Source organism: Larus michahellis, chromosome 9 (genome assembly GCF_964199755.1).
Source record: "Larus michahellis chromosome 9, bLarMic1.1, whole genome shotgun sequence".
In the NCBI taxonomy this organism is placed as follows: domain Eukaryota; kingdom Metazoa; phylum Chordata; class Aves; order Charadriiformes; family Laridae; genus Larus; species Larus michahellis.
The window spans coordinates 35451358-35474663 of record NC_133904.1 but is presented as its reverse complement, the minus strand read 5'-3'; the positions used below and the strand labels follow the sequence as shown (position 1 = coordinate 35474663).

The 23306-nt window shown below is 37.8% G+C and overlaps 1 protein-coding gene across 4 annotated transcripts in view; it reads left to right on the top strand.

The window, feature by feature from the left end:
* Nucleotides 1-200: 200 nt before the first annotated feature.
* The window catches only part of DACH2 (dachshund family transcription factor 2), a 303362-nt gene continuing 280256 nt past the window's right edge, over nucleotides 201-23306 (top strand). For 3 of the 4 annotated variants that reach the window (XM_074601977.1, XM_074601978.1, XM_074601976.1), the window contains exon 1: nucleotides 219-854. In XM_074601977.1, coding sequence (XP_074458078.1) covers nucleotides 361-854 — 494 coding nt within the window. In that variant the 5' untranslated portion in view covers nucleotides 219-360. Of the gene's footprint in view, nucleotides 855-23306 lie in introns of all 4 variants that reach the window. The other variant, XM_074601979.1, reaches the window with a different exon arrangement.

Below are 23306 nucleotides of genomic sequence, written 5' to 3'. Positions count from 1 at the left end.
AAGCAGACAGGCTCCTCACACGCCCGGCCCGGCCCGGCCCGGCCCGGCCCGGCCGCCTCACGCCCCTCACCCCAGGTGCTGCGGCCGGCGCTGCCCCGCCCCGCCGCCCGGCAGCCACTCGCCGAGGCCGCGCTGGAGGCGAGCGGGGCGCATTGGCTGGAGGGCGCTGTCACTCTTCCCCCCCACACACACCCCCCGGCGGCGCTGGGGAGGGGTTTGGGCGCGCGGCTGGCGGCGGCCGCTGCGTGTGGGAGGGCGGGCGCGCGGCTCTGTTTTTAGTAGTACCGCAAAGAGCGCGGGGAGAGAGCGCGCGAGGCTGAGGCGAGCAGCCGCGCATCGCGGCGGGAGCCGGGGCTGGCCATGGCTGTCTCCGCGCCGCCCGTCATCGCCGCAACTTCCAGCGGCGGCGCGGGGGGCTCGGCGGGCATGTTCCGGGCGGACCCGCTGTACTCCAGCCCCGCGGAGTCCCCGCGCCTCACCAACAGCCTCGTCAACAGTTTCCTCTCTGCCGGCAGCGGTGGGGCCGGCGCGGGTGGCGGCGGCGGCGGCAGCGGGGGCGGCAACGAGTGTAAGATGGTCGACCTGCACGGGGTGAAGGTGGCCTCGTTCCTCGTGGAGGGGCAGGAGCTGATCTGCCTGCCGCAGGTCTTTGATCTCTTCCTCAAGCACCTGGTGGGGGGGCTGCACACGGTCTACACCAAGCTGAAGCGGCTGGATATATCGCCGGTGGTGTGCACGGTGGAGCAGGTCCGCATCCTGCGGGGGCTGGGGGCCATCCAGCCCGGCGTCAACCGCTGCAAGCTCATCACCAGGAAGGACTTCGAAACTTTGTACAACGACTGCACCAACGCGAGGTGAGCCGCGAAACTTTGCTCTTCCTCCGCCGGGGGCCGTGCCCGGGGTGGGGGGGCGCCGGGTCCTGTCCCCGTGGTGTGTGTGGGAGGGAGTGGGGGGAGCCCCGGGCCGAGCGGGGCCGAGGTGCGGCGGTGCCGAGGTGCGGCGGTGCCGGCCGGAGAGGCGAGCACCGCGGCGGTGCCGGCATGGAAAACTTTCCAGGATTCCTCCAGCCCGCGAGCGGGCTAGGACCGCCGAGCAGCGGGGCCGTGCCGCCCGCCCGTCTGCAAACTTTTCCCCTAGCAGGGAAAGCTCATAGTTCCCGTATATACTGCTTAAACGCACACAAAACTTTTCTCCGTTATTTTCCTCCCGCTGAAACTTGGGAGCTCTCTTCGGGATCCCTCGCAGGCTGGTGCGGCAGATGCCCGCCGGGGGAGGCAAACTGTTGCTCCGTGTAGCTCCGCAGCAATTTTTGCGTCGTGCGATGGAGGGGTCTGGGGCGGCCGTAGCCCCTGCCCCGTTGTTCTTAAATCACCAGGCCCGGAGCGGGTTGTATTCATGGGAGATCCCTGCTGGGTCCTTCCTACTCGGGGTTATAATCCCGGTTTGTGACCTCATAGCTGCTGCCTTTAGAAATGATAATGATCTAATAAACACAAAAACCCCTCTCGGGGCTTAACAGAAATACGTAGTGCAGTGGTGTAGGATGTGAGACAGGGTGCTTGGCGATGACATTTCCTAGTTTAGCGGTTCGTGAGATACCTCTTCAGAAACATTTGCATTTCAATGCGCACTGCTTTCTGCCTGGCAGGAAACTTTCTTCACAGAGGTTGTTTCAGAGAGCTTTGCCTGCGATATCTGACTTGCAGCATGCAAATACTTAGTAACTTTGGGTTTTGTGTCACTATTTCTAACAGTTGAGGACTGAACCTGTTGGGTGGGTTTGTTGTTTGTTTTGTTTTTTTTTTTTTTTTTTTTTTTTAAATAGCATCTTAAGTACGCGCTAATTTGGGGCCTGATCCTGTTCGCGCTGCTGTGAGTGTAAGCAGGAGCTGACCGGACGTCCATTCTTGAATAGCAGTATTTGTTTTGTTTAAAATTATTTTATGTTAAAGGTGAAATTTTAGAGATGCTTGCACTCAATTCCTCGATGTGTTTATTTGAAGTGTGTTCTTTTTCTCTTGCTCGTGTTCCGTTTCTGTAACGCCTTCTCCTGCTGCCTCTTTATTTCAATGTCATGCACCTCTATGACATCACAGCTACTGCCTTATTAAAATAATAGTGTTATAAATAAGGTCTGAGACTAATGTATTTGCATAAAATTAATGTAAGATTACTAAGGGACACATTTAACATGTAAGTGCTTCTCTGAAATGTTTCTGACACTCGACTAGCGTGCAAGTTGACCATTAAAGAAATAACGTCTTTTTAATTTCTGTGACTGTGCCAAAGTTTTTCCCTTAGGGAAATACAGGATCTGATTTGGTGATACAGCCTTTAGATGCAAACTGATTTCTGCTCTCTTGCAACCCATGATTTAAGATCAAGAAATGCTAAAGTGATGAATGTTTAAAACTTGTGTTTCACAACTTTTTTTTTTTCCCTTTTACAAAGACTTATGGCTGTGATAGGATAAGGGAATAAGTAATGCAAGGAGCAGCTCAGAAGGGAGGCCAGGGGGCCTGTAAGTGAGGAGCCGAGTGATGCTCTAAGAGGGTCTGAAAGGAGCAGTCAGTGGAACGAAGACTTGGTCAAAGGCTGAAGGTATGAGCAAGAGCACTGTTGAGGGGGGATTTAATAGGACAGAAACACATCTGAATGGAGTCGAAGCTCTCAACTCAGAAAGTACATTCAACATGTGTGTAAGCGCAAGCTCTCCCTGACTACTGATGAAAACACAATGTATTTTTACCTATTCATCAATAGCAGATCACTTCACATTTCCTAAAATGTTTCTTATTTATTGGAACATTGCTCAACCTTTGTTTATATCTTTTGAAAATGCCACTGGTTTGAATAACCTGCTGATGTCAATGTATTTTGCATTCACGGTTTCAGGTGTAATAAAGGCGTGATAAGTGTTATCAGCACATACGAAACTTTTCTCAAGCATTGTAACTTAACAATGTTGATTGTATTCCATGATGCTAACTGTATGCTTATATATGTATTTTTATTTACAGATTATTTTTTTCCTTGAACAACTCATACTTAATGGGAGAGCATGTTGGATAAAAATAGCTAAATATATGAGTGATCTAATTTTTGTTTGCTCTGAAGTTACCCGGGAACCACTGTAGTGCATTTGTAGTGTACCAAACAAATAAAACGTGGCAGAACTGCTACAGCTATATATACAGCCTTTAGGTTCTGTACTTGGGAAGTAAAGCCTTGAAAAAATGTGATCTTTTAGAAGCAAACCCTTCGACATATATTGTTCCAGTGCATGACTCAAGTGTTACTTTCAACTTGGAATATTGTGCATTGCTTTGGTAACATATATATGTTTTAATTTATAGAGATTGATATATATATTTGAATACTGCAGAAATACTGCATTAAACTCAAGAGCTGCCAGAAAAAGCAATAAGAAATGCTGGTTGTTATTGTTTTCAATGTTAGTTGACTTTTAAAAGTTAACATTTCTTACGTTAGTATGCACTTTTAATTATTTTTTTTTAACTGGGATGCAAGCCATCAAATATAGATAATTGTAAAAAGAAATTCTACTTCTCCTGCTTACTCTATTGCATTTTTTAATTGAGCTCGTCTACAAAGCTCATAAGCACTGCATAGAAATATACCTGTAAGCGGAAGTTTTGTGTACGTTCTGTGTATGTAACGCTAGTTACCTCTATCTATCATCTTTGACCTGTGTATTTTTTTTAAACGGTACACATATAATTTTTGCATTCATGTGTAAACAAAATGTTCTTAACTTTGTCGTTAGCCATCATCCTGTAATCTAATTTGGAAGCAATGTTTGTAAAATGAAACTAACCGTTCATTTCATTACAAGGAGCATCTTCAAGTGAATAGTGAGTACAATGTATTTACTTACTAATTTGTGATACTTTAGAAGATTACTTAAGTTATGGACACATGCTTAATTTTAGTAGTAAAGCATACTGTTTATTCAAAGTAGAAAACTATAATGAGGTTTTATTTAAAACTGAAATTTAAAACTGTAGTGAGAACATATTTATGATGGTAAATATATCAGTCCTTAAAATTAGGCTTATGTGACTATGATCATAACCTGTTCTACAGGGTTACTGTATTTGATGGATGCTGTTGGCTACTGAAGAAGCGTAGTGTTGGTCTGGATTAGTCGGTGAATAGTAAGAATACTTCCCTGAAAATAGCGTTTCAGTACATAGCTTATTTTTTTGTGATTTTTAAAGTATCCAATTAAGCTAATACTTTGTATTACTTTAGCTATTCACAAACAATAAAAGGCTTTATAAATGACTTTAAGCAGTAAATGCAGGCATTTTATTTTATGAGATAATGAGGGTCTAGTCATGTTGTCTATTAAAAGCTACCCGATAGTCAGCAAATACTCTGTCTTTTATTAGGAGAATGATGTCAAGATTATAATTAAAGCAATCCAGTCATGTAGCACTGCACAGAGCTTCCTTGTATATTGATTTAAATTGTGGACATCTGATTATATAAACTTCTTTAACTAACTAAATATTTAGTATGCATTCAGCCTTGGCCAAACTTGTGAATTTTGGAGGTGGTAGCATGTTAAAATAAAAACAATGATCAATTTCTCAGCTTCCTTTTCCTCCTCGGAGAGGAGACTTAGTTAAAACATTCTTGAGAGAGATCACTAGTGGATTTCTGCTTGGAAAAATCCCTCTTTCTTTTTGGGCATCTTGAAAGTCTGTGCTTGTTCAAAACTACTGAAATACTTGGATATTTTCATCAGAAGCATATCTAATCTGGAGACGCCTTGATTAAAATTCCCTTCTTTTTTCATAGCAATAGAGCTCCCTATTTGAAGTGTAACATGCTCTTCCTCCAAAATGGTGTATTTGTATGTTTCCTGCATGTGTATGTGCATAATACATATGTAATTTTCTACTGAGACTTCTACAACTGAAAATACTGTGTTTTTGTAGCAAAAACAAAAAAGCTAAACAATTAGGTATTAATGATATTCTTGTTGCATATTCAAAAGGTCTTTGCAAGCATTTCTTCTCCTTTTTTTCTTTTCACCATTTCAACCTGCAGAACTCTTCACTGTCACTTCAAATCACACAATTCTACAAAGATAAAACAACATTTAAACTCATTTGCTTTGGGAGGGAAATTGAGCATTTGCACCCAATAAGCCTGATTGTGGAACTGCATGCAAATTGTGTTTTGATTTATCTCTTTTGCACTTTTTTCCATTTGAATTGATCTTGCATTAATTTTGCCAAGCGGCTCTGTGAGGCTGCAGATGTTGCCCTGTGTTTAATAAATCAATGAGACAGATCTGAATGAATCACTTCAGATGGATTCTCTGCTCGGTTTGATGTCTAGATGTTATTCTTAGCTTGTTATCATGACAGATGCATTAATGTTCCCATACACTGCCAGCAATGTCAAAGAGATTGAAGCTTTTAAAGTGGCGGTATCCCCTTTTCTCCCTTCTGTTGGAATAACTAAATTGCCTTTAGGAATAGGTCAAAATATAAATTTAATCATGGCATCATTGTGGGGAAGATGCTAAACTTCTGATCATATTATAACACAAAGTCAGACAAATACAGTTTCATACAGAATGATTAATTATTCCAAATAGTGGAGATCAATATTAAAATCTAAACATAGGATAGCTCCTTAATAGAGTAACCACTTTCTCAACATTAATATTTCATTGTAATAGGAATGATCCAAATAAATAATATAAGACTAAAACATGTTAAAAGTATTGCTATAAATAGATTATTGTTGTGTCCAAATTGATTACAGGCTGAAGTAAGGTTTTTTCTCCTTTTTTTTTTTAATTCTTATTAATAATTTTCTTTTAAACTTAAGTGTGTCTGTATTCAACATCTGTTAGATTTAAAGTAGGAATACTTGTTTATTGTGTTTCTGTTACTACTTACCATTTACTGCCAGATATGTTAGAAAAGTTGTTGATCACCATTAATTTCTGATCTGTATAGTCTGGTATCCATTATCTTGGAGCAGAACCTGTGGAACGCAAATCATAAAAGAGGCTGGAATGTGTTTTTGTGGAACAGTTTTAAATTCTGGAAAAGATTGCACAAAGTGTAAAGTACTCTGCCATGAATAATGAAGATCTATTTCCCACGTAGGCTATGCACAGTTTTTATTGGCTTTTATTCCTTAGTGTTTAATAAACCACTTGTGGTCTTCCTTGTTTTTCTTTAGAAGATAAAATAGTATTTTGTGATTTCCTTCAATCATTTTGTTAAACCTGATCTCTTTCTCTATGACACTTTATTTTAATGCTAAAAATTATCATGAATGTTCCTTTTCCTAATCTCTATCCCAAACAGAACAACTTTGACTTTTTGTCATTAAGGCTACCAAGAATAAATTGGAGAAACTGGCTGTAACAGATCTAGATTTATGTTGGCATTCTTGGTATTCTTGCTCCAGTAGTTCCAATTTGATAAAGGAAACAATATATGTAATAGAAATTCACAGTTTATTCAAATGAGTTTGAGCTTTAGCATTGTTATGTTTGTTTTTCTCTCACCAATATATCAATGCGTGGCAATAGCATTATACTTAGAATGCCTCCAGAAGTGACCAGCTCTGTAGATGGGAAATTATTCTCACACTGGGGCTATGGTTGGACACACAGCCGCTGTTTGTGTGTGTACATTTGTTTTAAAGGCAGGTGAAAATCAACTTTAGTAAAACTGAGGAGCACAACAAAAATCACTGAGTTAGAAAATCATGTTTTGTTGTATGGCAGTGGCCTTTGAGTGAGAAACTAGTATCTGCCTACTGTGGTAATTTTGCGGAAAATATTTAAAAGTAGCATTCTGAGATGTTTTAAAGAATTGTATCTTGTTTATTTCATTGCTAACAGGCTGGAATTCGCATTGTGTAAGGGATGTATGTCAGTATCAATATTAAAAAGGTGTTGAAATCTGGGCTGTGAGGTCCCTGTTTTGACTTTGCTGAGGTGAGCCTCCCTTTCATGCCAGCGGAAGTTTTCCGGAACAAGGGCAAAGAACTTATAAATATCTGAGCCCTTCTCATCAAAGATGAGATATATTTGCTTAAAACATGCATTTGAAAGAATTATGCGCATATGGCGTTTTCAAACAGGCACTACATTTTTGGGTCTGATCTTGTTCTTGCTGAATGTAGGATCTTTAATCTTTTCTGTGCCTGTTCCAGAAATGGTCATTTTGGATTTTCCGAATTTAGGAGCAAAATTATCCAAATTCTTACTTTAAAATACCTAGGAAGTTCCCATCTAGTTTCTTTTATAAGTCCTTCATGTGATTATCGGTGTAATAAAATCATGTAGGTGTATGGAAATGCAGCATTTTAATCATTATTTATGTAAACAATACTAATAGCAAAACCAAACATAATGAGGATACTGTAGAGCTATCACAGTCTTGGCATTATTGCCATGACGTATTCCTTTGGTGTAAGCTAAGGCAAGATTTTTATATGTTACGATTAAACGTGCATTACCAAGCACAAGTACATTAGTTAGTAATGATTCTTGCTGATTTAGATTTATCCTGCGTGATAGTAGAACTGTCCCTTGGGGCTACATGCTTTTGATCTTTGTTCCCTCTTGGTTAAAGCATGGTTATCCAAAGTGACTTAGTAATAGGCTTTCCCCTCTCCCCTCGTTCTCCAACCTGTAAGAAACACCAATACCTATTGCCCCAGAAGGTTCCAATATCCAAATCCTGTAAAACAAATTTGTTTGCTTTCCTTTCTTTTTTCAGCACAGCTATGTTGCTGTTTGTGTGTGTGTATAAAGTTTATTGTCACTAGCAAGCGTGGGGAGATTATGTTTCCTTGTCAGCACATCTTGACCTGCTAAGCCCATTTTGCTCATTAAAATATATTGTGTCAGAGCCTTTCTTGACTCGGTTACAAATACCACTTCCCCAAAAAGTAAGAACCAAAACAAATGAATAGTGCTTGCTTTATTACTGTACAGTGGCTTAAAGTGTAATGTTTAGCAGCGTATATTGTTGTGTATATGTTAAGGTATAAAATGTTCGATTGCAATTGTGTCTGATCTTATCAAGTTTCTGGAAATTGATATCTGGTAACAGCATTTAACCTACATCTAGTCTATCTGCTATTTATGTGATGGGTTAAAAAGAAAAAGTAGTATCGATCTGTCACTGGATTAAAGTTTGAAATCGGCAACAGCATGAGCACAAAAGGCTTTTTTTATGATTTCTCAGCTTGCCATTGATCTACCAGTTTTATTGCATTCATTATTTATTAAAAGAATTTGCAAGCTAAACATAACGTTAAGCTAGTTTGCACACAGGGACTGCACTTAGGAAATTGAATGGAAATTGCATTAGAGATGAACATCTGTGCTATTTTTCCACTCGTGTGTTTATGGGTTTGTATAAAAGGTGTATTGGATTAACAGTTATAACCATTATAGCTTGCAGCAATATGTTAGAACCCTAGGCATTTAGTGGTTATTTAGGAGGGAGACTCTTTTTACTTGTACTAAAAAGTATGGTAATACCATCACAATCAGTGCTTTTATTGGATTATTCTTTATTAACGGGCTTTTTACTAGTAATGTGTATAACTTGAGGTATCTAGCTATATTATGCATGTGTTCTACTGTCTATGCTACGTAAAGCTCCATTAATATTGTCATTAATTGAAGGTTTCTAGTGACAGTTAAGGATTTGGCATAGACACTGAAGTATTGAAAGGAAAAGTGTTTTATAATATACAATACAAATGTAAGTATTGAAAGGATCCTTAATATATGTTTCTTCAGATTTTTCCCTGCAATCCAACTAGTTTTCTGTCCTTCTTGAGCTAGATAGCTTCTGTGATGTATCATATCAGTGAATCAGGTGAAAATCTTAAAAAATACTGAAATATTTTTCCACTTCAGTTCACAAGTTCAGTTGTCCTCAACACTAGCTGTAGTTCTGTGTGACATATAAAGTGTAGACCTAGAATTTTGAGGTCATCTCATGTAATGATGTGGGATTGTTTTGATTGTGCTCCCTCTATAAAACAGATTATTTTGCTTGAATACATGATGGTTAAATAGGGAAAAACAAAGGAAAAATTAATTTGGGGGCTTTGGGTAAAAAGTATATTTTTAGACTCAATATGTTATCTATTTTATTTGGTCTAAAAGTATGTGCAGTCTAGTCTGTTTATGACTAGAACTTACTGAAATATGTCATGTTTTGCATCATCAGTGCACTTTCCTTTTAGTTATCCTATTCAAGACTCAACCTGATACATCTCACCAGCTTGAAGACTGTTAAAGGGTTTCCTGTGCTAAGAAGCAGAAATGTTCTTCATGCCAGAAGGTTGTGCTTACTCTTTTGAATGTCACCTCTTTTTTTTTAATTTTTTTTCCCCTCCTGGTAGGATGAACCCCCTTCAAGTCCTAATAGTATTTTGAACAGAGGTAGCTTTGATTTTTAGTTGAAAGAACCTCAATACTATTTTTCCACATTGTTTTGCACTCACTGTTAGTAATCTTCCTCGCTGTTGTTCCCAGCCATAGGATCCTGTGATCACAGTTTTCATGTTATATCAGATAACATATTTCAGCTACCCTGTAAATAAAAGTGGATGTTAGGTTTAGCCTGGGATATATGTAATTAAGATACACACACACATATTGATTGATATGATATATACACACAGACATGTGTATATATAATTTAAACTAAATTTCTGGATTATTCCAAAGCCTCTTTCACAAACCATGCAAATCAGCTTTGATTTTTGTAAAATTTTGCATGCATTTTTATAAAGAAAGAAGCTTTGGAATAATCCAGAAATTTAGTTTAAATTCCTTTTGCTGTGGACACGAACTAAATTTCCTAAAGAAACTTATATGGCTATATGAACTATTTTGGGGTCCTTACTAAAAGTCTTTGGTTTTTTTGATACTTCTCATAACCATGTGGGTGAGTAATATTCTCAGCATGTAATTTTATTTCTGTCCAGTCTGTCGCATGAGAACTTTTAGCTTGGGATGCCCTCATAGTACTTTGAGTCAACAGAACATTGAGTCATTTTTCTCTTCTGTTTCCAGACCTGTATAGACAATGAAATTAAACTAATTTATTTAAAAAGTTAATCAGAATTATTTTACACCATATGTGTACCAAGTTCAAAATCTGATGTATTTCGTAGCAGCACATAATTGTTGAGGTTGGCAGGGCACTCTTGAGATCCTCTAGTCCAGCCCCCCTCTTTAAGCAGAGTCAGTTAGAGCTGGTTGTCCAGAACTGTGTCCAGTTGTATTTTGAGTATTTCCAAGGATGGAGTCTCTCAACCTCTCTAGGCAACCAATTTATGGTATAGAAATAACTGTGCTGTGGAAGAAAGATTTTATTGCCATTCACTAGGATGACTGGATTATGCGGGAGTTGTGGAAGCTGTGAATATATGTCACGGCTAGTCACTGACGTCGTCACTGCCCTTCTGACGAGTCACTCAGAGTACAGATACTCTGCCACTGTGCTTGTCCTTACTGGAGCAGAGTCTGAGTTGTAACCCTCTGTGAATCAACTGTGTCATGTTTAGATTGTGCTTTCTCTGTCTCACAGACAATTCCCTGAAATCCTGTGTGTGTGTGCTGTCGAGCTAACTTGTCTTATTCCCCACCATTACCTGAGAAGTAATATTTGTTTATTTGTAATTTAATAAAAAAAAAAGGAGGGTGAGGTGGCTGTAAGAAAACTTTTAGCACAGACATTATGTCACTAGCGGGATTTAGTTATTTTTATGTTACAGTAATTTAATAATTGCTAATTAAGAAGATCAAGCTAGTTTAAAGAGAAAATATTTTGAGTTTCATTTAGAACTTCTAATCAGCGTACGTAAAACATTCTGCATTACACTTTTTCTTATCCATGTAACAGTTGTTTTTGTCTAGTGCAAGTTTTACATAATAGCTAGTAGACTGTTTTTATAACAGTTAATCAGAAAATGTCTGGCATCTGTGAAACGTTATCCCTCTTGTTCTTTGTGAAGTTGATGAAGGCACCTCGCTTTGCTGCTGCAGGTCTCTGGAGTTGCCTCTTGTCTTCATACTGTTAAACATTGTGTGCTGAAGGAGGGCAATTTTCTAAAAAGATTATGAGATAATACTGAAAAATAGAAGTAGGAAAAAAATGTCAAGTCTTCAGTGAGACTTAAAATGCCAAACCCAAAAATAAAATCAACAAACAGAACCAGGCAGTAAAATGCTGACAGTTAGAAAACAGCAGAATATGAACACTGAAACAAGACCTAAGGTAATGAACTCAGTATTGTGTTTTCTGTTACACGAGCTTGTTATTGAAATACATATTTGTAGGTATGCGGAGGTTTATTTGTAGGCTTTTAAAGCTTTATTTGGTGTTTTTTATATGGCAGTTCATATATGTGATAGGTGACCACTTATCTCATAATACCTCGAGTTGAGCATCTCATCATTAAGACATCATTTCTACCTGCTGTAAGGTTGTTCTGACTGTTTTGCAGAGAACTAAATAACAAAGTAGTCTGTTGGTGCACTTCATGCTCTCGTCGTGAGACTTGATAAGTGTGTGGTACCTCTGGCTCCCCACGACATGTGTGGGTGGCTCCAGGCTGTACCTGCGTACATCACCTGGAAGGGGCGATGCTCTCGGCTTTCGCAGCCACCGTGCATCTTTTTGAAGCAGCCCTCAAAAAAGGTTTGGCCAGAGTGATTACTGTAAGACACCGTGGCCCTTCTCTCTCTCGTGTCAGAAGTGCTTAGGAAGGTTAATTGATCCTGCTATCATACACTAGATTTCTTGTCTCAGATCAGAACCATAATCACTGTGGCTTTTTTCTGCTGTTTTTTAGAAATTGCCTTACTTGTCACACAACTGATTTTTTGTTCAAACTAATCTGTTTCTTCCTGCTGGAACTCAAGGAAATTTCTGTCTGCGGTTTCATGAAATACTTCTGTCTTGCATGTTAAGCTAGAGAGGGTTTTGATCGTTCACTTATCTTGCCCTTTTTAATATGCTTTCTTCAAAATTTTATGCCCCTCTCCCCCCAAAAAATCAGTCCTCTAATATGTTCCGTCTTCTTTGTTATTCTTCCTTTAAAGGTTTTCAATTTTAGCTTTTAATCTTACTGACTGAAAAAATAAACCTTTTACTATACTGGGAGAATCTCTATTCATGTTGGTGTGGAAACAAAACAAAAAAACATTTGTGATATATTTATTGTAGGCATCTTTACTGAGTAATGCAGTGACTGTTGTAGAGTAGTTCAGAGTACGACAGTAGACTGTTAAATACATTTTTAGAACTCGTTCTGTGAGTGAAGATAAGCTGAGTGACTGAGTTCCTGTGCTGGTGTGTTCTGATCCAGATAGAAACTCTTTATAAGAAGTGTTTTTTATCCATTCATGTGAAGTTTCTGATAGTATAAGCTCTCTATTTTTGTTGGTTTTCCCAAACTTACCTATTAAGAGAAAGCTAAACGCCTGGCAGGGTTGAGCATCTCGTCTGCTAAGTGTGGCATGTAAGCCAGCTAGGTTAGGGACTTATTCTACCAGCACTGCATTTGATTTAAATAGCGTGTCTTTCCCTTGTCATCTAGATTGGTCTGTCATTGATAATAACAACACAATAACTAAACACACAAATAGCATTCCTTTGTAGACAGCAATTGCAGGTTTCATTTGTTGTGTTGAATGGTCATTGAGTTGTCTTTCAAGTTTAAAAAGTTCCTTAAAATACTCTTGACTGTATTTTGATATAGGGGTTTAGTGGATCCTCTGGCCTTGTAAATTTTTTTTTTAACCTCTAAATTCTGATTTTGGCGGAGGTTTTTTGTTTGTTTGGAGGATTTTTTGATGCTGCTGTTCACTTTTCTGCTTTCTGATTAGAAGTTCTTTTTTAGCATCTTATGCACACAAAGTAGTTTATCTGATGATGTCACATTGTTTCCAAAATAATCCCCTTTGATGTCTAGCGCTATGAGCATTTGAGTGATAGTAAGCAAATCTACAGACAGTAAGTGGGCAAAGAATGTTTTTTTTATTTAAGTGCTTAGGATGATTGCTTAGTTCTGTTACATGACTGTGGGCAAAATTGGAAACTTCCTTTTTCTGATGGCGATTTTTCATAATGCCGAATTCTGAAACACTGGTTTCAACCGCCCGTTTTTCAGAGCAGATAGAATCTTGCCATTCAGTTCACTGTGTATCTTGGAGTCTTGCTGTTGAGGGCCTTAAAACAGGTAGTCGGTGGTGGTCAGAAACTAACCCAACTGAGTCAGGGGATAGAAGTAAAAAACAGTACAGGAGATTTAATGTTGAAGGTATTTTAAGTGTTAATAACTCAGTTAAAGAATGGGTTAATACTTGGCTATAAGCTTTCTGTGCAACACTATAGAGGAGGCTGAATGAACATGAAGGCCATGGATCTCATGTGAAGGAGGAGATTGCTTTGTCCTTTTGACCTCATTGCAGATGAAATTCTGCAGTTGAGGTCCATTCCGCAATTGCAGAACCAGAGTCTTTCAATTTGATTTTAGTGGTTTTGGATCAGGAGCACAGAAAGCAATCAAAACTAAATGCATATCCACAAACTAATCCGTAAGTCACTTTGGTCTACACTAGGAAACATTCTGTGCAAATTCGGAAGTGGAATAAAGAAAGGATTCTTCAAAAATCAGTTGCGTCCCCTATATATTTAATTCATCTCGTATTTGGATAGATTTTAATCACTTTTGAAGTCCATATACTCTTATAGAAAATAAGCATAGACAAAGTACATAGTGGAACCCCGAAACATTCAGATAAAGAATCTCTGTGTATTTGAATAATTCTGATGAAAGGCACTACACGGGCTAGAAGTAGTAAGAGTCAATAAATGTATGCTTGCATTGCCTAGTGAACTTTTGCCAAGAATAGGGGATTACAGAGTGTTTATGCAACTTGTATAGGAATCTTCGCTTTTTCTATTGTGGAAAGTGTTTACCAATGTTGTATATTGCTGATATTCAGAAATCTTTACTTAGTCTCAAATATATGAAATATGATTAAGCTCAATCTTGATTATTTTTAATGGAGGGATGGGGATTTAATATTCTAGGTCAGGGTGACTGCATTTAAAGAGTAGTGGAAAAAATATTTTGCACCTTAACAGTTTAAAAAGCAGGAAACTGATAACTATTATATACTAAATAAGCATGTACATTTCATAAAACTTACAGTATCATAGGTAGCATCCTGGCTGTTTAGTCAACTCTTGATTTATACTTGCAGCTAGGATTCAGAAAAGTCTTGATTTTTTCATAGCTATTGATGCATGTTCTTGGACATGTTAAAATCAGTTTGTTCTTTTATAACTGTTCAATTGAAAATTATTTCAGCAGAGCATTGGAAAAACTAGTACCTAAGAAACTTCTATTCTGTTCAAGGCCTATTGATTCTGTGTTTCAAAACAATAGCAGTCTCACAAAATACAAAGGATTGTTCATTATTGGTGTTTACTAATATAGGTGGAAAAACTTCAGCCTTTCTCAAGCTGAGACTGGAAACGTGATGAGCAGTAAACCACCATGTACCTGTATTTCTGAATAGCTTACAAGCTTAAATCATGGTCAGCAATTAATACTTTACACATGCACCTGATTTTTCTGGGAAGTGCTATGCACTTTCTGAACAGTAATGGCAGTTGGTGGACTATTTATTACTCATTCTGGTTTTGGTGGAAAATTTGGCCTTGTATGTCATTTAGACTTTGTGACACATGTAGCCTCCCAGGGCCTAATGACTTGTCTGCAGATGGGCTGTTATTTATTACAGTCATGTAGAATAAAATTGATTGTCTTCTAAAATTAATTTTTCATTTGCCTCCAGCTCTGCTTTAATAGAGGACACACAGTTGCCTGTTTGCAGAAATACTGTTTAATCACATTAATATCTCAGCCCCCCAGGCCGGTGCAGATAATTGTACAAACGAACAGCAAAATCTGTATCTTTAACTTCTTCTTATGATTAAATTATGCAAATGACTTATCTCCTGCCCTTCCAAGCACTAATCATCTAATTAGGAATGATGTGTTAAAGGGATGGTTTTGAATCAGGAGAAGGGGAGAATGGAAGAAGCGGAAAACGGGACCTGACAATGAAACCGCTGAAGGTACTATAGCAATACAAGATAAATATGTGTATTTGTTCAAAAAGCAATAATAAGGGCTTGTTTTGCTATTTCTAGTCTTGTTTTAGTGATCTTTTTCATAAGAGGATAATTCTTCTGTCTGATCTTTGCCCATAATTTTTCATACTAACTTTAAATTAAATGATTAAGGTTCAAGAATTGAGTCACTTAGTACTTTCTCTTCCAGTTCTCATCAACAAGGTAGTGCAAGTGTCTCTATTTGGCTTCACTAGTAGTATGGTTTGAAAGACAGAATATGTACATTTGTAGATTGTTTTTTATAAAAGTGCTTGTCAATGTACTACTAGATGTCCTGAGCCTGTCAGATACTTCTATTCATGTATCTCAGTCTCTTTTTTGAATACTTAACTGCTGGTTAAAACCAAAAACTTTGCCTTTTAATATGAAAAATGCAAGTGCTCAACTGAAGAGAATGGCCATCTCTTCAGTAATATCCTGTGCCTAGTTTGGGGAGTTTCCCTTTGTGTTATGAGTGAGGCTCTGTTTAAATTTAAATGTTTAGATGATCATAAATTTATACTTTAAACATATGTATACACAAGAATCATGCCTTGACCTCTCCAAAAGCTTACAGTCCTATTTTCTGTGTTTTCTACTTCGTAAGCAGTTACTGATGTGTACTTACTGTATCCTAATCATGTACAGTATACCAATAAAATAGGTGTATTCTAGAGACTAACTGAAATTTCAGGTATTCCTACATGAGACTGTATTACTTCCTTTATAAATACATAAGAGAGTGTTCATGCATGAGGGCATGAAGTAAGAGAATACTACATAGATAACCAGTAGGTCCGCATTTCCTAAAAGCAGGATACAGGCCAATCTTTCAGACAAGGTAAATCCAGCTGTGTTTTCTGCAGATCTGGTAAATGCCTTCACTCGGTCAGTTCTTGCCCTTTAGAAGTAAATACATGAAATAGTGGTGAAAGGTTTACTATTTATGACATGATCGATTTTGAAAGTTTGAGGGACATGTTGCTTGCAACATCTGCCTTATTCATTAAGGAACCTCAGCTTCCCTGCCTATGTGTATGGCTTGTGCTTATGTGCATGTATGCACATGCATATGCACATACACAGGGGTTTACTGATATAATCTGAGAAAAGCTTAATAACTTCCCCCACGAAGGTGAGGAGGTATCCCACATAAATACTGAGAAGTCAAAAGCAATGATGTCAAATCCATCTTTTTGTTAGTGGCTAGGCATATGTCATAGGGATTTTTTCTTTCTGTGTTTGCATTCAGAAAGTATTAAATCATTTAAGTGCATTCATTGGGATTCCTCCTTTTGGTGGGTTAAGTATTGGGCTTACTTAGAATGGCTAATTCTCTATGCTGAGATAGATGATAGTTGCTAAAAAAATCTAACAGCCTTTCTTAACGCAGTGCCCCACAGTAACACTTAATCAGTTTGTGAAGTCTCTTAAATATGACAGATTTTTAGCCAATCTGGGCCTCTCTGCATGTTCTCAGAACTGCTTACTGCCCATGCATGGCGTATTTAGAAAAGTTCAGATGAATGTATTTCAATTAGAATTACTAATTGGTCTTGTACTTTAGGAGGGAAAGGATTGTACCCAAGTAAAAGGGAGGAAAGCTAATACCTAGTACTTTTTTTCTTTTTTGGTTTTTCTTTGTTTTATAATAATCTGATACATGGAATAACCCATTTTAAGCGATATTGGTGCTGAAAAATGGGACACCTGAACTGGGCGTGAGTGGTGACTATTTTGAGGGAGAGTCCATTGCATGGCTCTGACTTTCTGTGTTCCCATGTTGCATTAGTTTTTTTATTTTCATTCTGTGGCAGTGATTCTGCATGTTAATGAGATGAGCAGTTGTACCGCAGGTTTTCAGGTGGCTGTTTAGGGGAAGACGTAAGTTCCTACATAAATTCACGAGCCTGTAAAAGGATTTGCTTCATGTACTGTTTGTGCCTCCTGGAATGCTTACTGCTTTTGAGGAGGATATACCTGTGTGGGAGGTACTGCCTCTACCTGTATGAGTACCGATTAAAATACCTTTCAGGTGTCCTTGGGATTTATGCACTTAAAATGCTATTCAGTAGCTGCTAGTATCTCTCATACAAATGGAGCTCCTATTTGTAACAGTTAGGTAGATATAATAATCTTTACAGCAGTTAAGGTAAAGGCTATTTTAATATTAATCAAGTTTGAGTTACATATTAAATTGAAACAAATTATTACACTAAACCAGCGTGCAGCTTCATGAGTATAATCTTAAAGCAGAATCCCATATCAGTGATAAGGTCTCAGCCAATTGTGACACTTAGGAGCAATGAGAATTCTTACAGAGAAATGGTCTTGAGTAAGGTATTGACTTGTCTGCTAATTTCAAATTAGTTTAGTCTAGAAATCCAAGTGTATTCCCTCTGTGGTCTTATTGTGGGTTGGGGTAATTGAATATTTTTGAAGAAACATATAATTCTGTCATTGAAAAGAGGTTTTGGCAAATGTTGAGGGATAGTAGAACATTTAAATATTCATGGCTCCAGACTGTCACTGTACAGTAAGTATGTGAAGCACAGTTTCTGGAACTGGAGATAATATGGTACAAAGCCATGTTTGTCAGATTTCTTTGACTTCACAGGAATACTATGACCAGTCTATCTTCACCCATATGGATGAAACTCTAATTTGAGATACTGGAAGCAATAGTGTCTCATGCTTTCCACAGCAGTAGGATGTACCTTCTTAGTCTCTTTTTCAGAATTTAATAGTGGGTGAGAGTGGAATGACACACTAAGCATATTTGTGTGATTATATTAATATACTTCCATAGCTCCACTATTTCTTAAAAGTTAAAATCTTTGGTCTTGGTTTTCCGGAAACTGCTGAACTTCTACTTTTAAGGACTCATGAACATTAAAGAGGTCAATCTTATTTACTGTGGACCTGTGATCAGCTGTCCATGACACGCCGTTGTTCAAACTGGAACATGGAATGGTTTTCAAATTGCAGCTGTATGAAAATGTTGTGGGAACGCGGAGGGAAAAAAAAAACAGTGGGAACACTGGGAGGATATGTGTGTCCCCTCTAAACTGTAGAGGTTGTACCTAGGCTATCCTTTGAGTATACGTTTTGCCAAATTAATCTCTTGGTCATGTTCTGCATGTTTTAAGGGTCAGGAGAAATAAGCAGTCATTAAAATAATATAGTGAAGCATAAGAAAGAAAATTTGGAATTTCAAGGCTGTACAGACATGTGGGCTTACCTTTCTAGGAATCATTCTGTTTGTGCAAGTGCTTTAGACTTTGGCATTTACAAACCCTTGTTTGTAATTAATATCTAATTTTGGCAGTGGACAGAGTGATTGTTTGGGGGGTAGTAGGAGTACTTAAATTGTATTCACTTTTATGAAGCATGCTGCTACATGTGTCTCTTATTTAATTGGTTGTTAAACCTTCCAACCCTCTGCCAGTAAACAGGATGAAATAAAATAGGGCACATCAATTTCAGATCCATTTAAATATAAACAGATTGCCTGAGGGCTCTTTATGTACTTATTTTTATTCAGAAAATACTGGTATTAGATGTACTGCAACAAGATCTTGTCTCTTTACCTTTGAGATCAGACTCGTGTCCCTGTGCCTCTAAACCTGTATAGGCAGCCTGCCTGTAAATTATGTATCTGAATAATTACCTAGCTAGTGAGGATATACAATATCTGTTTTAGCATTTCTTAACATGGAGTAGCCAAAACCAAGTGATTGTTAGGAATTACTTGGAAAAATGTCTAGAACAAACAGGAAACAGTGGTATGTGCCTGTAGATTCAAGCTGCACTTTCATCTTGAATATGGTGCAGTTCTGGTCTCCTTCCAGCTATCTGTCAAAGGACACAGAAAAACATCAAAGAGGGAAAACCAGAATGATGAGAATGATGGGTGAAGAGCAGCTCCTGTATTGCTTGATGCAGGGTGGTATAAAGTTGTGTGAAATCACAAATGCTGTGTAGAAGGTGAACACAGATTCATGTTCATTGTTACTACTAATCTAAGAATTAGAGGATGGGTGAAACTCATGGATGTTAAACTCAAGCCAAACAAAAGCAGATGGTTCTTCAGATGCAGTAAACTCAAAACTCCTTACTACAGGATGCTGTGAATGCTCAAATGTATATGGGTTTCGCAGCAAGTCTTTGACAGGCTATTGTACAGAGAGATACTACTTCTGATCAAAAATTTCTAGTTACTTAGTGCAGGGTAATGGTAATGAATGTTTATCAAGTTCTTGTTCTTTTCTGTACATTTGCTATCAGTTGCCTTTAGCCGAAAGAGGAGGGAGGAGAGGTGCATTTTTGCTTCTTTGAGCAACTGCATCTTCTGGATTGCTTCTAGTTAGTAGCTGTGAAGGACTTGTGAAAACTTGGGACTCATGAAGAGGACTTGAAGTTGCAAAGTCAGGTAATTGTGTTGAAATGTAGCAAATTAGAATGAAAGCCATGGAAATATAGGGAATGTGTTAAATGGGAAATTCACTGAACACCCAAAGCCCACAGAGAGAAGAGCATTGAGAGTGGGGAATTTCTTTGTGCATATGTGCACATATGTGAGAAGTTGCTCTGGATGCTACCAATCTAGCAATCCACTGACTTTATTTTTAAACTATGTAAATAGTATTGATTACTTCAAGAAGAGCGACTGTGTTGGTGTTTTGCTGATTGGAGGCTTAATTAATCTGAAAGTCTTTGTAAAACCACGCTGGTTTCCAAACTGAAATGCTGTCTATTTGTGAACATTGTAGATACCCAGCAGGTCATCCTCAAAAATGACTGTCCCATTTTTCGTATAATAGGTGGCAGAATTAAAATTGTCAGGAAAGAAAATAAGCTAAACTAGTCATGTTCACCTGTTTAATTTGTTGGATGATAAGGGTTATACTTAATGACATATGTAATCCTTTTTGTTCAAGCCTTTGGTTCATAATAAAGCTGTAAGGCTTGGCTAATTAGATATAGTTGCTCAATAACCGATAAATACCTGTTCTGTTGTGAAATATGTGATGTCAACTGTCATGAGTTCCTTTCAATCCTACATTCCATTTGCTTTCTCTTGTGTTTTTAAGTAACAGCATTTGTCCTCCTAGTCACAACTGCTCCTTGGCTTTAAGGAGAGATCAAATTTCTTTGAACGAAAACAATGTAAATTTTAAGGTCAATCAACTGTGATGTATCAGTTATCAATAGTAGGAATTAGGAATGCAACATTGATTTCACCTGGAAAAAAAAGTAGTAGTAATGTCAATATTTAGAAGAACAGGAAGATTTTTATTATTGTCTTATGAAACGTAGAGGTGGGTTTAAGTGTGTGGATAAATGAGATCTAACTACCTTTCAAGTGGCCAAGTCAACATAGTTTGGAAATACACAAGTTTTCTTAGATATGTACTTTACTGTGTAGTGGAAAATGTAATAATTGACTTTACTAATGAAACCTCATTATTATATAATGAGACATTCTACTTTCACTCTTAAAATAAATGGGAGTGGGTTTATTTTTTTGGAGGGGAATGAAAATAAAGGCAGCACAAAAGTGGTCTGGGTGTAGAGCCAACTGTAAGGGAGAGATGAAGCATTTCAGGTGCCAGAGCTTTAATGGCCTTTGAGGATGCAGCATAGTGCCCTCTGGTGAGTAGAGGTTTGGGGATTCCCATTCATTTCCTTCTCCTCTGTTTCCTTCTTGCTTCTACTCCGTCCCCCCACTGCCCTTCAGAAAAATTTTCCTTGGTAAATATAATACTTTCCAGTACCGGGATGGGACCCCCCCATTTATTCCTGAGTTAAACTCTGTCTTACTAATGATTGGTCCTTATGGATCACTCAGCTCAGTAAAAACAAGCAAGCATTCTGACTGCCTTTTTAAGAATGTATTCCTCTGTAAGGAGTAGGTTAACTTCAGTGTGTTTACATAGAGGAAGATTCCTATTGCTGCTTTTGTGCGTCTTTAAGATCAATTTTGTGCTGATGATATGCTTCATTGGACTGCAACAGGATGGAAAGACTAGCCTGTAGGAGAAAGCACTTGACCTGTGGTCCCAAATGTTAAGGATCCAATTTTGTTTATATTATTTTATTTCATTACTTATATAAACTTAGTTATCCATTTGCTTTCTAAATCTCAGATTCTAATAATCAGAAATACCTTCTTTGTAAATACTCCACTGAGACTGTAATTATGTATGTCCAAGAAACAATTCTTTAGCTGCTTTAATAACTTTATTAAATAGTTTAACTCTTAATCCTGCTATCCTTAATCACATAAGTGATAGTGAGCAACTAGAAGTAATAAGACTGTTCAAAGTCCTGTGTTTTACAGTGACTATAATAACTTTTCTTCATGTAGAAAACTGTTTCAAGACCCTCCATAGGCAGTATTTACTTTTGCAGTTCATGGCAGGGTGAACCTAAACACTATCTTTAAAGGCCTTAAATGTAAGAAGCTGTACTTAGCCCAGGTCAGTGTTGGGATGAACACTGAACACTGATCCCAAGATCCCTTTTAATTACAAAAACATTTCTAGTCTGCTTCACAATCTGGAAATCAAAATTAAACCAGCAATCTGATTAGTAATAAAAGCCTGAAAATAATAAATTGAATCCCTTCACAAATGAAGCTTGTAGCAAAAGGAAGTAAAGAATTGAACTGTAGACTGGTGTAACTGTATGGCTTGTAAGTGGCATTTTAACATTTTGAACTGGTTTTATAAATATATCAGATTTGTCAATATACACAAACAGGGGAAAAAACAAACCTCTATATTCTGGAAGTATTCTAAAGCTGATTAATATAACAGCACAAGAGGATAATAGCAAAAGGGGGGAGGGGGAGTGAGGAAAGGCAAAACCAGTTCACGTTTACTGTAGCAAATGCATCTGGCATAATAGAAATTCCCTGGTGAACTAGTGTGTGGTATTTCCTCCTTGTTCCTGGTGAAGTAGGATGAAGTAAAACAGCACACAAGAAATACTGAGGGAGAAGGAAGCAATGACTGGAAAAAAAAAACTTGTAACTTAGGGTTCTTGATCTCATCTTCTGAGTTCTGGAGACTCGGAAGCACCTGCTGGGCAGTAAAGGAGAGTTGGAATGCTGGGTGTCCCAGATCATAAAAACAGAATTTTTGCAGTTCTGGAGGCTGGCAAAGAAGCGGGTAGCGATTAGGGATCATGGTTTCCTCCTTTGGGCTTCTTCATTGCGGCTTCTTCATTGCTTTACATCGTCTGCAGTGTGAGGAGAGAGTACTACAGCTGTAAGACCCGCCAAAGTGGTACAGAGAGCTTGGTAAATGCGTTTTGGTAGCTGTTCAGGAAATAGCTCTGTAAATCTTGGCAAATACTGGTTTTAACTTGTAAGATGTTATTTAGAAATAAAAGCAGACAATTGATGATAACTCAGTGAATTTTTCAATTTTATCTAAACAGACACGGTTACAGTTTTAGCAATGGCAAGCTGAATAATTTGTTTTGCATTATTAAATAATTTTTAGGCAGATAATGCATGTTTGAATTAAAGTGGGAATGAAGAGAAAGTCTTAGTGTAGGAGAAAGTTTAAAAGAACGGGAGCAAAGCTATCTGGGAGCATTGACAAAGTGATCTTATTTTTTTTTTTTACCTGCCAACACAGAAAAATTCTCTTTTAACAGTATAATATATAAATCTTGGGTAAATTATTAAAGTTAATTAAAAAAAAAAAACAACAGGACAACAACCTCCCAGCTACTCTGTGTGTGTATGTAATACACACGTAATAATCTAGAAAAGTAAGGTATGTCTTCCATAATGCAGTCTTTTGGAGCTGGAGAGTTACTCAGAACCCAGTTTAGACTTTAAAAAAAAAAAATAAAATTTTTAGGAATGGACTAATTTATTTTTTTAAATAGCAAAATATAAACTTTAAAAATAACAGTATTTCCCCATAACATTTTTTAAAAATGAATTTCAGTTAATTTATTTTACTGAAGACAGTTGAAGAGAACGTCATCTTCTTTCTTTAGCTGCTTGGTAGGTTTCCTTATGTATTCTTTACAAATTTTGTCAGTGACTGTTTTTTTTGGGTG